Source organism: Otolemur garnettii, unplaced genomic scaffold (assembly GCF_000181295.1).
Source record: "Otolemur garnettii isolate 467f Iridium unplaced genomic scaffold, OtoGar3 scaffold00103, whole genome shotgun sequence".
NCBI lineage: Eukaryota > Metazoa > Chordata > Mammalia > Primates > Galagidae > Otolemur > Otolemur garnettii.
In genome coordinates, this window is record NW_003852498.1 from 2,130,123 (window position 1) to 2,145,341 (window position 15,219).

A 15,219-nucleotide genomic window follows, 5' to 3' on the forward strand; every position below is an offset into this window, starting at 1 on the left:
CACAACGCCCGGCTATTTTTTTTTTTTTGGTTGCAGCCATTGTTGTTTGGTGGGTCCGGGCTGCAAAAAACTTCTAAATAAAAAAGTTAAAATTTTATGTAACATCATTTTTCGGTTTCTTTTATTTCCTAATTACCTATTCAAATTCCCAAGTAAGCAGTGGAGCTTTAAGAGAGGTGATTAAATCAAGAGATAATAGATGGATCATAAAAAGCAGCACTCTTCCTGCCCCTCCTTCTCCTTTAAAATATAGTGTTTAGTACCCCTGAACCTCATCAGGCATTTCACAAAATCATGGAAGGCCCATTATTTTAAAAATGTGAATAGAAATGTTTATAGATTTAAAGAAAAGGGTGAGCAATTACTAACACCGAGCTCTCTAAAGTATAGTGAAAAGAAAATTGACTAGTTTGGGGGTCGTTAGGTTTAAATCCAAATATGTTCTGCATTAGCCGAGGGCCAAGGACAGAGCTTACTCCCTCAATGCTTCAGTTTCCTCCCAGGCCTCAGTCAAAGTGGAATGGTGGGGCGGCGCCTGTGGCTCAAAGGAGTAAGGTGCCGGCCCCATATGCCGGAGGTGGTGGGTTCAAACCCAGCCCTGGCAAAAAAAAAAAAGGTGGAAAGGTGGATTATCATTAAATAAAGGAACAGGGACCTGGTACAGAGCAACGGCTCAGCAAATAGTCTCACGTCCTCCCTCCCCATTCTCAACACCTGTTCCTACCTGAGTCAGAATACTGAACTTCATCTTCCTTCATCTTGAAAAAACAGAATTTCTAAAACATTAGCCCCATTATTTCAGAGCAATAAAACAAAAAAGTGGTATGGGCGTTCCACAGTGCTTACATGTTTCAAAACAGCATATTGTACATGATAAATACATGACTGTATTTGTCCATCATATAAAAAAATTAAATTTTAAAAACAAAGGGTAGAACTATGACATGACTGACTGAAGTTAAAAGTACACTATAACTTCAGTGTGTAGAAGCAAAAGTAGTTTTGTGTAGGTGTTAAAATTAAGGAAGATTAGTAAATTGTCTTTAAAAAAATTTTTTTATTTGTTACTTTACACAGTGATGCACAACTGCAAATAAATCATTTCATTATGGGAAGAAAGTCTAACATTCTTTTATGATAGAAGCATCCAGCAATCTAGAAATAAAGGCCATTTCCTTAACCTTATAAAGGGCATCTACAAAAAAACCTGTAGTTAGCACACTATAACTACAAACCTATTGTTCACACTAAATATTAAAAAAACTAAAAGCTTTCTCTCTAAGAAAAAGAACAAGTTAAGGATGTCTTTTCTCATCACTTCTTTTCTACATTATACTGAAGGGTCCTGCCAGGGCAGTTAGGGAAGAAAATGAAATAAACGACGTCTAGATTAGATAGCAGGAAGTAAACCTATCTCTGTCTGCAGATGACATAATCTTACATAAAGAAAACCCTAAAGAACCCCCCCCCAAAAAAAAATACTGTGAGAGCTAAGAATTGAGTTTAGCCACTTTGCAGGATACAAGCTCAATATACATATAAAAATCAATTCTGGTTTTCTAATTAGCAATGAACAATATGAAAATGAAATTAAGAAAATAGTTCCCTTCACAGTAGAAGCAAAAAGAACAAAACACTTAGGAGAATGCTAAAAAACACTGTAACCTATAAAATGGGGGTGAAAGAAACTACAGAAGACATCCCATGTTCATCGGTGAGAAGACCATCTTATTAAACAGCCAGTACCCACAACCTGATCTACAAATTAAACCATCTCTATCCCAGCTAGCTTTTTTGCAGAAACTGGTCAGCTGATTCCAAAACTCATTTGGAACTACAAGGTACCCAGACTAATCAAAACAATCCTGAAAAGAAGAACAGAGTTGGTGGACTCACACACAGACACACATCCTGATTTCAAAACTTCCTACAAAGCTACAGTACACAAGATAGTGCGTAGTAGCATAAAATACGCCACCCAACAGAATTAAGAATGCAGAAATAAACCCTAACTTCTATGGTCAATTGATTTGGGGAACAAAAAAATTCAATGAGAGAAGGAATAGGGACTTCAATACTTTTCACTATTATATTGGCACAACTGGGTATCCACAGACGAAAAGAGTGAAGCTGGACTCTTACCTCAAGCGCTGCACACCAAAATAACTCAAAATGACTCATAAACCTAAATATGAGAGCTAAAAGTATAAAATTCTTATAAGACAACTCCTTCGTCATTTGGAGTTAGGCAATAATTTCTTAGAAACAATACCAAAAACAAAAGAAATGAGAGATTTTCTCAGTAGAACTTCATCAAAATTAATTTTTTTTTTTTTCAGTTTTTGGCTGGGGCTGGGTTTGAACCCGTCACCTCTAGCATATGGGGCTGGTGCCCTACTCCTTTGAGCCACAGGTGCCGCCCCAAAATTAAACTTTTTTGTGTGCTGTAGAGGATACCATCAGTGAACAAAATGACCCACAGATGGGGAGAAAAGATTTGCACAGCATATATCTGATGAAGTCTTACATCCAGAATATATTAAAACCTTACAACTCCATGACAAAAAGATAAATAACTCCATTTAAACATGGGCAATGAATTTGAATAGACATTTCCCAAAGGAAGACAAACGAATGACCAACAAGCACATAGAACACGCTCAATGTGGTTAGCCATCAAGGAATTGTAAATTCCCAGGGAAATATTTAAAAAATGGAAAACACTGAAATAGTCATAAAAATGTACGTCTCCAAAATAATTGCTATAAGGGTTGCGAGACACCCAGCCTTCTGCAATAGTTTCCTTATGTTTGGAAAGGATGGTAGACAAATTGGAACCCTCAGACATTGCCAGCAGGAATGTAAAATAGTGCCATCACTGCAGAAAACAATTTGTTTTTTTTGAGTCTCACTGTGTCGCCCTCACTAGAGTGCTATGGTGTCACAGCTCACAGCAACCTCCAACTCCTGGGCTTAGGCAATTCTCTTACCTCAGCCTCCAGAGTAGCTGGAACTACAGGCGCCCACTACAACGCCTGGCTATTTTTTTGTTGCAGTTTGGCTAGGGCTGGGTTTGAACCCACCACCTCCAGTATATGGGGTCGGCACCCTACTCACTGAGCCACAAGCACTGCCTTGCAGAAAACAATTTACTAGTTCCTCAGAATGTTAAACACAGAGTTACCATGTGACCCAGCAATTCTGCTCCCAGGTATATAATGGAAAACGTATGTTGACACAAACACATAACACACAAATGTTCACAGCATCATTACTCATAATAGTCAAAAAGCAGAAATACACAAATGTCCATCAACTGATAAATGGATAAACAAAATGTATACCCATGCAAGAGAATATTATTCGGCAATAAAAAGGAATGGTTTAGTAACACGTAGTACAACACAGGTGAACTTTGAAAACCCCCTGAGTCCAAGAAGCCAGTCTCAACAGGCCACATCTGGTAGTATTCCCGTCATTAAGACAGGTGTACGACAGGCAGATCTATAGACACAGGAAGCGAATTAGTGGAGCCAGGGGCTGGAGTACAAGGGATGGAGAGAGCAGGGAGAGGCTGCTTACGAGGTCGGGGTCTCTCAGGTGTGATAAAAATGCTCTAAAAACGGACTGTGGTGAAGGCTGAACAATGTGGAAGATACGAAGATCACTGAGTTACACACACAACATGGGTGCACTGCAGGGCAAACGAATCACATCCCAGTAAGTCTCTCTATGAGCACACACACAATACTGAAACAGAATCTTTAGGAATGGAAAGAGTAAAAATCCACACAGAAAATTAAAAATACCAGAAGAAAGAGGAGGAGAAGTAGACGGAGAAAGGGGAAGAGGAAAAGGAAAGGAAAGAGAACACATGAGACAAAGATTTATTTCTCTCTTACTGTAGTGAAATGCCCCCTTCAGAATATCCATAAATAGTGAGACAGTGGCAAGATACACAAAAAGCAGCAAGGAAGAGCTATTATCATGAGTGACAATAGGTCAGGCTTAAGCTACTACTTCCTCTCGCTTAATTTTTAAATATTCCTGAAGGAATGTAATTAAAAGCAATATAGGAAAGTTATAATCCCCCAAATAACGATTACAAGAACTTAGCTTCCCGAAGTTTAAAGAAAAAGTTCTTTTCTTTTACCTTCTTCTCACATTTTCATTTAAATAAGTAAACGTCATCTGACTTTTTGAACCACTGGTCAGAAGTAACAGATGCCCACAGGTTATCATCCTCAATCCCTGGAAAATCAAATAATCGCTTACCTTTTCTAACGTGCTGAAGGAAGGCCAGGACTGATACCCATATTCAGATGCAAATCGAGCTTTGGGGAAAACTTTCCAATCCCAGCAATCACTGAAATAGTCATAAAAATGTACGTCTCCAAAGTAATTGCTGTAAGGGTCGTGAGACACCCAGCCTTCTGCGATGGTTTCAACCCCATTGGTAGGACTGGATATAATAAAAGGACGACTCTTATCTCCCTGAATTCAGAGATAAAATGAGTTAGCAGATAATATTTTCATGCAAGAAAGTACGGATCTTTTTTAAAAGTACTAACAAAGAGGCTGGGCACAGCGGCTCACGCCTGTAATCCTAGCAGTCTGGGAGGCCAAGGTGGGTGGATTGCCTGAGCTCACTGGTTTGAGACCAGCCTGAGCCAGAGTGAGACCTCATCTCTAAAAATAGCTGGGTACAGTGGTGGGCATCTGTAGTCCCAGCTGTTCCAGAGGCTGAGGCAAGAGAATCACTTGAACCCAAGAGTTTGAGGTTGCTGTGAGCTATGACGCCAAGACACTCCACCAAGGGCAACAAAGTGAGACTCTGTCTCAAAAAAAAAAAAAAAATAGTACTAACAAGGCCTCAACATTTCCAAGTTGCTGGAAAATTAATAGGACTATTTACTTCTATCTCTGTTCAACAATCACCAGCACCTCCAGCTCTTCATCATCCTTTATATCCTAATGAAGCCCTAGCTCAGCCCTCACATCAGCTGTTCCTATTTGCCTCCACTCTCATCCATTATGGGTAGTGTCCAGTCTGGTCCTGGGTTTCCACATTTGGCCTCATTGACATTTGGAGCTGGATATGTTTTGGTGGTGGTGGTGGTCTAATGCATCCTAAGATATGTAGTAGCATCCCTGGGCTCTACCCACTAGATGCCAGTAGTCTCATCACCTGAAAAATGTCTAACAGGCACGATCAAATGTTCCCTGGGGGCAAAATCACCACCACTTGAGAGGTCTAGTGCATAAGAACAGAAGCTACTGAGTCATGTGGGCCTGAGTTTAAATCCCAAGTCAGAACCTTATTATTTAGATATAATAATTCTCAGCAGTCTTATCTGTAAAATGTATAATAACAGTAACTTCTTCAGAGAGGTACCGTAAATAGCAATAACTCAGACGTGGAAGAGATGACTGAGTGTCAAACCAACGTTTACGTTCCAATTTCCATAATACAGAGCTGCCCCTACGCAGTGGTTTCCCGGCCACAGAAATGCCGTGGTTTACTTGTTGCAGCAGCTAGCACGTAAGTCTTTAATGTAGTGCCTCACGCACAGGTAGAACTCAAAATGGTGGAGTTATTCTCATCTAAGATGAGCTCCCTTCCTGTTTCACTGAGAAGATTCCTTCCTTTAGCAAGAATGTGTCGAATGTTCATTGTGTCCGGGCATTGTTCATCACTGCAGAGAGGGAGAGAGAAGTGGATGTGTGACTTCACCAAGCACTCCATCACACATCCAGTCTCTTTTGAGAGCTTACTGTATGCCTGGCACTCAATTCCTCCTATGTCCTGGCGGTTCAGCAGGGAACAGACACTGTGACCGACCTCTTAAAAGAACAGACTGCAATCCAGCCGTGAAAGCAGACACTGAGCAAGTAATTAGAAGTGTGATGAATATTTTTAAGGAAAAGTAAAGGGCCCTTTGGGAATGGAAAACATATTGCAGAAGGCTAGTTAGCCTTCTCTGAGAAACAGACCCTCCACAAAATAATTTTCTCAACTTTTCCCCATTAGGTTTCACTTTTTCTTGATATATCCGCTCATAGTTTTTTCCTTGTTTCTCATCTGTCATAGAAAATAAATCCTTCTTCCTAAAAAAAAAAAAAACAAAGAAAATAAATCCTTCTTTCTTCCTTTCCTTTGCCAGCCAGTCTGTCTTCTGGTCATCTTTTGGCTTCACTTTGCTCCTACAGCCAATAAATTACCTTCCGGTCTTTAAAAAAAAACTCTCCATTGCCCTTTTCCTTCAGCCTCCATAGGACTCCCCTCATTGTTGTTGTTGTTGGTTTAGGGGTGTCTCACTCTGTTGCCTGGGCTGGAGTGCAGTGACATCACCACAGCTTACAGTAACCTTAAACTCCTAGGTTCAAATGATCCTCTGCCTCGGCTTCATGAGCAGTAGGACTACAGGAATGTACCACCATCCCCTACTAATTTTTCTATTTTTAGGAGAGATGGGGTCTTACTCTTACCCAGGCTGGTTTCAGACTCCTGAGCACAAGAGATCTTCCCATTTCAGCCTCCGGAGGGTTAGGGTTACAGGTGTGACCCACTGAGCACATAACAACTCTTGAAAGTTAGTTTCTATTGTTAACCCAATTTTATAGATGAGAAAATGGAGCTTAGGTAGTTTGCCCAAGATTATAAAGGAAGTGGTCCAGCCAGGAGTTTGAGTCATGAGCACTTAACCACCATGCTATGAAATTAAAAGCCTCAGATACTAAAATTCATTTCTTAAATCCATCAGATATGAAAATTATAATACTGATTATAATGTTCTACAAGTATTGATTAAAGCTTTTGCCATCACATTTTGTAAACAGAAAAATTCTTCATGACACCTGACTTAGTATAATAGGCAAGCCATAAGTCTGAACCTATGTTTTTCTCAGTGAAGTTTTCTTCTCATAAATAGAATAGTGTCATTAACTGGGCGCACTGAGGTGTTACTATCAAATACTATTTTAAAATAGATACCCCTTTTCAAATTGCTTCCAGATATATCCAGATATTTAAAATATTTAATTATGAATACAAAATTGTAAAAGCAACCAGATTAATAAATAACATGTTAAAGTTTTCTAACAATTACATTTTTTAAAAGCATTACTGAAAAGATAATCCTACTTATCCTTACAAAAAAAGGCCAATTTATATGAATCTATGTCTGATTAACATGCTTATTAGACAAATAGTGGCACAAAGGAAACCAACACAGAGGAAGAACACTAAGGTGGAGCTGGGAATCAGGTCTTTCTCCTCCCTGGCCCCTAACGTCATGTACCAACATATTCATATTTGATATAGATCAAATTCTGCATCATCATTTACAATTACAGAATTGAAGAAGTAGCTAGCAATAAACTATCTAATCTAGAGTCTCAACCTTTGGGATCCATAGCTGGACTTCAAGTATTGGCAACTAGAAGGCCAATACTGGAGAGAGGAGAGTGCCAGAGGGAGGGTGGTCCTCAAAGGAGTCCACAGGCCATGAAGCCTCTCACACGCGGCATGACAATGTCATGCTGTGTATTCAAGTCACACGGCTGAAGACTGCCCTAACAAGGGGCATAAAACACACCAAAATTCATACTCCCCATTTTAAAAGCACGCTCTTAAATTCTACTGCATTTAAATACTATTACTTACTGCCAAGACCATCTCTCTGATGTTTTTCACATAAAGTGTCACATAGTCATTAATGTAGGTGTGTAGGTCGACAGGACTGATATGATACCAGTTTGTCATTAGAGCTGCTTCGTTTTCATTATTGCCACTCCATATGATGATAGAGGGATGAGATTTCAGTCTCCTGATCTGAAATTTCCAAAAACATAAAATGCTTTTCAAATACTTAACAAAACTCAAGTTAACTATTCAGAAATTCTTATGTGTCCCAAAACTCATTTCAAAATGGCTAGTCATGTTAGCTGTGGGAATATATTGTAAGAATTCTCCAAGATTGTTTGTAACTAGATTTTATAAACACCAAAAAGATAGGAATTCTCTTCGTTGCTGTATTTAAAAAAAAATGAAGAAAATATAATCCCATTTTATTAAAAAAGAAAAAAAGAAAAAGAAACCAACCTCATCACTATCTGAATCACCACAAAGAGATTACAAGAAATACAGAAGGCAGGAGACATTCAGGGGTTAGTTCACAAGAGGAAGTTGAAGTTTAGTGGGAAGAAACAAATGAGGCAGAGCAAATACTCCCACTGGAAGAGGGACTGAGGTTCCCATGCACTCGCCACTGAGATCAAAAAACCAGAAGGAGAACAAGAGAAGGGTTTACAGAGAAAGGGTGGACTAGAGGTGGCTGCAAGCTGCAAACACGTGGAATATTCCAAGGAAAACAAGTTACAGAAATAAAAATCCATGGTGTAGTTATAGCAAATTTCTTCAATGTGTGAATGTCATTAAAGTATTTAATTTCTCCATCATAAATGAAACTCAGTTTAGCTGGATACAGGATCCTGGGTTGAAAGTTATTTTGTTTTAAGAGGTTAAAAGTCGATGACCACCCTCTTCTAGCCTGAAAGATTTCGGCAAAGAGATCTGCAGTCATTCTAACATTCTTCCCCTTGTAGGTTATGGTTTGCTTACGTCTAGCTGCTTTCAGAATTTTCTCTTTCATATTAACTTTAGTGAAGTTAATTATGATGTGCCTGGGGGATGTGTTGTTCGGGTTGAGTCGTGCTGGGGTTCTGGAAACTGTCTGCTATCTGAATTTCAGAATCTCTTGGCATGTCTGGAAAGTTCTCTTTCATAATTTCATGAAGTAGAGCTATTGTTCATCCTATAAGGCTACCTGTGAATCTCTCTAAATGTAGAATATAAATGTCTTAACACAGTAACTAAGAAAAAGACATGAAGGCTATGTTAACCAGTTGGATGAAAGTATTTCAAATTATATACAGAAAAAGTACACTGTACCCCATGATAGTATTAATGTATACTGCTATGATTTAATAAAATTTAAAAAAAGAAATCAAAATCATGTCTCCTGAAATAAACTACTAATGTCATTCTGAGAAATCCGCTAACATTATGTAAGTTACTGAATATGTCTAAATATAAAAGAAAAAAGTAGAGACTCAGTCTGCAAACCAGGCCACGTGAGGCCTACATGAGCTCTGCCCACCTGAACTGGCCCAACATAAAGGCAAAAGGATCCCGTTCTGTCATGCACTGGACAGACTCAAATGTGTCCCTTCCTTCTGACACATTAGCATGTGGGCTGCAGCAGAGGAGTGTGGTATGACAGAGAGTGTGTCGGGGAAGATGACTTTGACAGCTCTGTCGAGTGTGCACTCACCTTGGGAGAAACCAATGCTAGGAAGGTCAATTAGAAAACAGATGTAATGGTCAGGGGTGGGGGGAGGGTGAAGAAAATGAGCATTTGGACATGGGTAGTCAGAACAGGGATGGAAAGGTGAGAGCAAAGAATGAGAAACACCAGTATCAAAAAACTGGCTGTACTTTAAAACCAACTGGATATGGGAGATGAGAAAGCAAGAAATGTCAAAGATGGTGCTCAGATATCCAGTCAAAATGAAAATTTTTGAACAGTACAGTGGGTGAAAGATAAGGATTCACTTTTAAGACATGCCACATTAGTGGCACTAATGGGACAGTTAGTATTATTCCACATTTCTTTTATATTGCTTACATGCATTTCCTGATACATGTGTATCTTCAAAAGTTCTGCAAGACGAATAAGATCTTACCAGTTTTACAGATAAAGAGAATGGGGGTCAAGAGGTAAAGTAACCTGTCTCAGGTGGCAGACTCATCAGTCGAGAAGAAACCAAAGTCTTCCCCTTTTTGTAAATAAACACTGCAAAAAATCAGACAGTTGGACATGGGAAACTGAAAACAGAGTGGCTGATTTCACATAGTGGCTCTACCTGAAGTTACCAAGAAAATGAATCTGTTCCCACCTGTGACATGTCGCAGAGCAATATAAAATCAGCTCAGTATTTCTGTATACTCTGGCAAACTCTAGAAGGTAGGGATGGTCTTCCAGTCTCAGGATCATTCGTCATGAATGCTGGTGAATGACCCCAGTGAATGTTTCAGTAGTATTTTGCTAAACGTATAATACCTACTGCATTCATAATTTGGTTCCTAAACTGTATTTTAGGAGTACATTTCAGCATTTTCTTATATTGCCAAAAATGCCTCTCTGATTCTACATGGAAACCCATGCCATCCACTTAAGATCTGGGGCAGAGGTAATGTCACCCGACCTGTGTTTCCAAGCACAGTCACTCCATATGTATACAGACCTCACTGCAACAGTGAGCATATTCAGTTGAGGGCTGATAAGATCTGTGACTCAAGTTATTAGGTTTTATAATAAATACTATTACCATTTTTTTAAAAAAAGATATCCCAGGATCATCTAGGATAATTCTCATCCCCAAACTAAAATCAGTCATGCTCTAAGAAGCTTTTCTCTTTATGGAAAAAATTATTTCAATATGAAGATACTACCAGGTTGGCCATTATTCCCAGGCCTTTCCACTTCCATGCATTTATATATTTGTGAATATAAATACTGCAAGTGTGAACATGGGGAATGTGCAAGAAATTAAGAAATCAAGAATCGATTTAAATTTTTGTCCTGAACAAATTCAAAGAGCGGTGGTGCCCCTTGCTGAGGTGGAGTAAACAACAGGAAGAACAAGATCGGGGGAGGTAATGTAAGTTTGGTTTCTCCTTGTGATATCTGAGAAGTCCGTTAAACCTCCAAGCAGAGGCCCCAGGTATCAGCTGGGTATCACAAGGAGGAAGTCAGCAGAGAAGTCAGAACTGGAAATAAATCTGGGAGTGGTCAGCACATGACCTGCAGTGTCAATTACCTCACAGGGTAATTCCATATTTCATGGAATATATTAGAGAACATGAAAAAGAAATACAGAGAGATTTAACAAAAGGTGAAACTAAAACATACCCATTTTCTTTTCTTCTTGGAATAACAACATACCTGGTAAGCAACTTCCGCTCTCACAGAATCAATGAAGTCTCGATCAACTGGATAGAGGGCACAGGCAAACATAAAATCCTGCCATATCTATCAAATCAAATAAAAAGCAAGAGAGCACTTCCGTAAGTTTTATTACACTGAAAGAAAATCTTCATTCTGAGCTCCAGGTCTTTCGTGAAAACTCAGGTCAGCTTGATGAGTATAATCATTTTAGCACCACCACGCAAAAAGGTACCAGGGAAAGGCTCTCCCAGACCTCAGAACTTCCCAGAACCGCACAAAACCGTGTGCAAACCGGAGAAGAGACAATGTTAGGTGGGTAGGAAAGAAAGGGAAGCAAGGAGAATTCAAAAAAAGCAACACGTGAGCAGGTGGAGGAAAAACAAAATAAAGCTCTCCAGCCCCTCTTTACTGCTAATTCATTCTAATTGTTACTGGGCATTTGCTCTGGAGAGATAGACCAGACCGTTAAAAATCATACTCATTTATAAAGAAATTAAATTTTCATGGAGAAAAGGATTACTACATGCATGTTTTAGTGAAAGTGCCTTCGCAGCGAGGCTGTGTGATGCAGTGATTAAGAACACAGACTCTGAAGCAGCCTGCCTGGGTTGCAATCTTGAGTCCCCCTTGTAGGGACTGCGTGAGTTTAGAGAAGGTATTGAACCTCTCCTGGTGTCGGCTTCCTTATCTGTCAATGGGGATAGAGGACACAGTAACTACCTCATCAGATGGGCATGGAGATAAACATAAAGTTATATAGACAGAGCAGTTACACTTGGCACTGAATGAACGATAGAGATTTAGAATACTGTCATCATTATCATGACCATCAGTATTACCATTATTATAATGACTACTCCTCCGTGGCTTTCTTTATATTTTAGAATCATGCTATTAGAACTAAATATCACTCCTTTGCTTAATCCTCAGCATTGCAAAATATGTCACAAGTACGTAACAGTACTAAACACACTGTTTCTTTACTCAATTTTACTATTTCTCTTCTTTCTAGGTTTTATCAGAGCTCCTTCTAGTTACATTTCTTTTCTCCATATTTTATCTTCTTTTTTATCCAGACCTATATAACTCAAAGAAAACTGTAAAGAAAATGTAGGTGGATATATACCTAGATATAACTCATCTGTAGAATGTTGATCATTTAAAAATAATTAAATATTTAGGGTCATTGCTATCAACGACGGCTCTGGGTTTACAAGATGCCATTTAGGGCTTTAGCTAAAAATGGGACATCATTCCCGGCTTAGAGAAAAGAAGGAAGGAGCAACATCATCCACTCAGAACACCGGAGGCCAACTACTCACCATTATTCCTAGTTCATCACAGAGTTGGTAAAATTCATCCTGCTCATAAATTCCTCCTCCCCACACCCGGAGAGTATTCATGTTAGCGTCCACAGCAGACTGCAGAAGGAGTCGCAACCTACCGCAGACATTTTATAAACAAACGCTCATTTGAAAATGTTGGGATTTTTTTTAAAGAGTTAAAAAACAGATTGTGATAAACACATTTCAAATCTCTGTTAGAAACACTAAGATGCTTTGGATATGATGCAAGTTAAAGGAAGTGAGATAAATTTATTTATACATTAACTGAAAACACATAAAACAAACAAATAGGAAAATGATGGGTGATACCTTTTCTCTGCTTTCTAGATTTTCAGTAATCTTATACTATTTTTTCTTAATATAGTTTTTAATTATTAGGGATACAATACCATACTATTTTTAAAACTACATTTTTGTTTTATATTCACTCCTATAAAAAAGAAATACAGTGGAGGTTGCGCTCAGTAGCTCACCTGTAATCCTAGCACTGTGGGAGGTTGACAAGTGGATTGCTTGAGCTCAGGAGTTCAAGACCAACCTGAGCAAGAGCGAGTCGTTTCTCCACTAAAAAAAGAAAAACTAGCCAGGTGTTGTCCTGAGGACCTGTAGTCCCCACTACTCGGGAGACTGAGGCAAAAGGATTGCTTCAGCCCAAGAGTTTGAGCTATGATGCCATGGACCTCTACCCAGGGTGACAGAGTAAGACTCTGTCTCAAAAAAAAAAAAAAAAAGAAAGAAAGAAAAAAGGAAAGAAAAGTACAGTGGCAAGCGTTGGAGGGGGTGTGCTAATTTTACTTAACCTTTTCAAACTATAAAACAAAACTCAAAGCTTGAATATTAGTGCTGAGCTCACCCTTATCTCCCTGTTTACAACTCCTCCAGCCCAGCTAGGCGCCTGTGGCTCAAGTGGCTAAAGCACCAGCCACATACACCTGAGCTGGTGGGTTCGAATCCAGCCGGGGCCGGCCAAACAATGATGGCTACAACCAAAAAAAAATAGCCAGACGTTGTGGCAGGCGCCTGTGGTCCCAGCTACTTGGGAGGCGGAGGCAGGAGACTCGCTTGAGCCCAGGAGTTGGAGGTTGTTGTGAGGTATGATGCCACTGCACTCTACCTAGGGGGACAGCTTGAGGCTCTGTCTCAAAAAAAAAAAAACTCCTCCAGCCCAATACTACTTTCTCTGTAAATTTTCTTCCTACTCTTTCCAATTCCTATTCACATTACCCTCAGGAAAATCTACACACAGCCAGTTTGAGAACACAGGCCCTCCCTTTGTCCCCCAAACACTGCCCAAAAATGAATTAGGAAGCCAAATAATGGGCCAGTGGGGGATCCAGAGCACTGTGGTCTCCACAGAGGCACCAGGAGCAGGCCGACCAACTGGTCCAGCTGCACAGCCACAGCCAACCCAGCCGGGAGGGGAGAAGAGCATTTGAAAAGGAAAAGATAGAGCAATTTATTCTGCATCTGTGTTTGTAGAATCTCATTTTTTTACAAAATCTAAAATAATATATACATGTTGAAGTAAAAGGAAATTATCACAACTTTTGGCAGAATTAGACTTTACTTGCTAACCACAGTTACATTTTAAACATCAAATAACATACAATGCATATTTATACATTTATAAATGAGTTAAAATGTTATTTAATTTTGAGAAGTTAAAATGTGTTTATTTTCAATTCACAGCTTATTTTCGCTATCACAAAGATAAAAGTGTATAGATCCAATTAGTAAGTATTATTTTCTTCTAACCTTCTATTCTCAAAGCCTGAGAAAAATACTTTTTTTCCCTGGATCAAGAATTGTAAGAGTTTGCTTTGTTTTTAAAGAAATGTCATTGTGTATACTTAAGGCACATGACATGATGTTATGGGCTACAGACAGACAGCAAAAGGGTTGCTATGGTGAACAAATTAATAGATTCATCTTCTCACACAGTTACCTTTTTATTGTTTTTTTGGCAAAGACAGCTAAAATCTACTCATGTAGCACGAATCCCAGGTACAGTACAATTTCTTTACTTACAATCCTCACATTGCCCCTTAGATCTCTGGACTGTTCATCCTGCATATCTGCCCCTTTATAGCCTCAGACCTACTTCTCCCCCCATCCAAGTTTTTTTTCAGTTCTTAAGTTAAGGTCAAAGTAAAAGACTATGCAAATATCTTAGCATAAAAAGGGAAATATGGGCTCCCAACTTTCAATACCATGCTCGAAAATATCTAAGGTACCCTTTGAAACACAGAAAACAGTCGAATTTAATAATCTTTTTTCTTAGGAGCTAATCATCCCAAATATGAATTAGTCATTTTCTATTTTCTTCAGAGTAAATATATAATAGTTTTCTAAAACTTGGATGGCTTCAGTGATGCAATTTTTCCAAGAAGCGAATATATGGTTTTATAATTCTGTCTATTGTAAAGTTTCTGTCACCTAGACTTCTATACCACCTCTTTTCCTGGGACTAAAGAAAGTAAAACCAAGTAACTTTTTCCCCACACTTTTTAAATGTCCATAGATTTAGGGGGTACAAGTGCTTTTTGTTCTATGGATGCATAGATATAGAATGCTGAAGTCAGGGCTTCTAGAGTACCCGTCCGTCACCAGGACAGTGTACACACTCTTAACCTTTGTGGAACTGTTAATAAAAAGGAACAAGAAACCAAGACAATAACTTACACGTCAGAGGTCACTCGATCCTGGAAGGCATCTGCTGGGATCCAGTTGGAGCCTTTCAGAAATATGGGAAATCCATTAATTTTGAAGTAGAAACTTAGACCGGGAGACCCTTTTATAGGCTCTTCTATAAGTTCCACTGTCCTAAAATAAACCTGTCATGGACAGAATTACATACAAAA

The 15,219-nt window shown here is 39.1% G+C and overlaps 1 protein-coding gene across 1 annotated transcript in view; it reads right to left on the bottom strand.

Moving 5' to 3' along the window:
* MANBA (mannosidase beta) overlaps nucleotides 1-15,219 on the bottom strand; it is a 113,681-nt gene that overhangs the window by 29,531 nt on the left and 68,931 nt on the right. The window contains exons 8-12 of the mRNA XM_003796326.3: nucleotides 15,041-15,192; nucleotides 12,335-12,452; nucleotides 11,010-11,096; nucleotides 7,667-7,834; nucleotides 4,276-4,494 (exon numbers count right to left, since the gene is read on the bottom strand). Of these exons, the coding sequence (XP_003796374.3) occupies nucleotides 4,276-4,494; nucleotides 7,667-7,834; nucleotides 11,010-11,096; nucleotides 12,335-12,452; nucleotides 15,041-15,192 (744 nt within the window). The remainder of the gene's footprint in view (nucleotides 1-4,275; nucleotides 4,495-7,666; nucleotides 7,835-11,009; nucleotides 11,097-12,334; nucleotides 12,453-15,040; nucleotides 15,193-15,219) is intronic.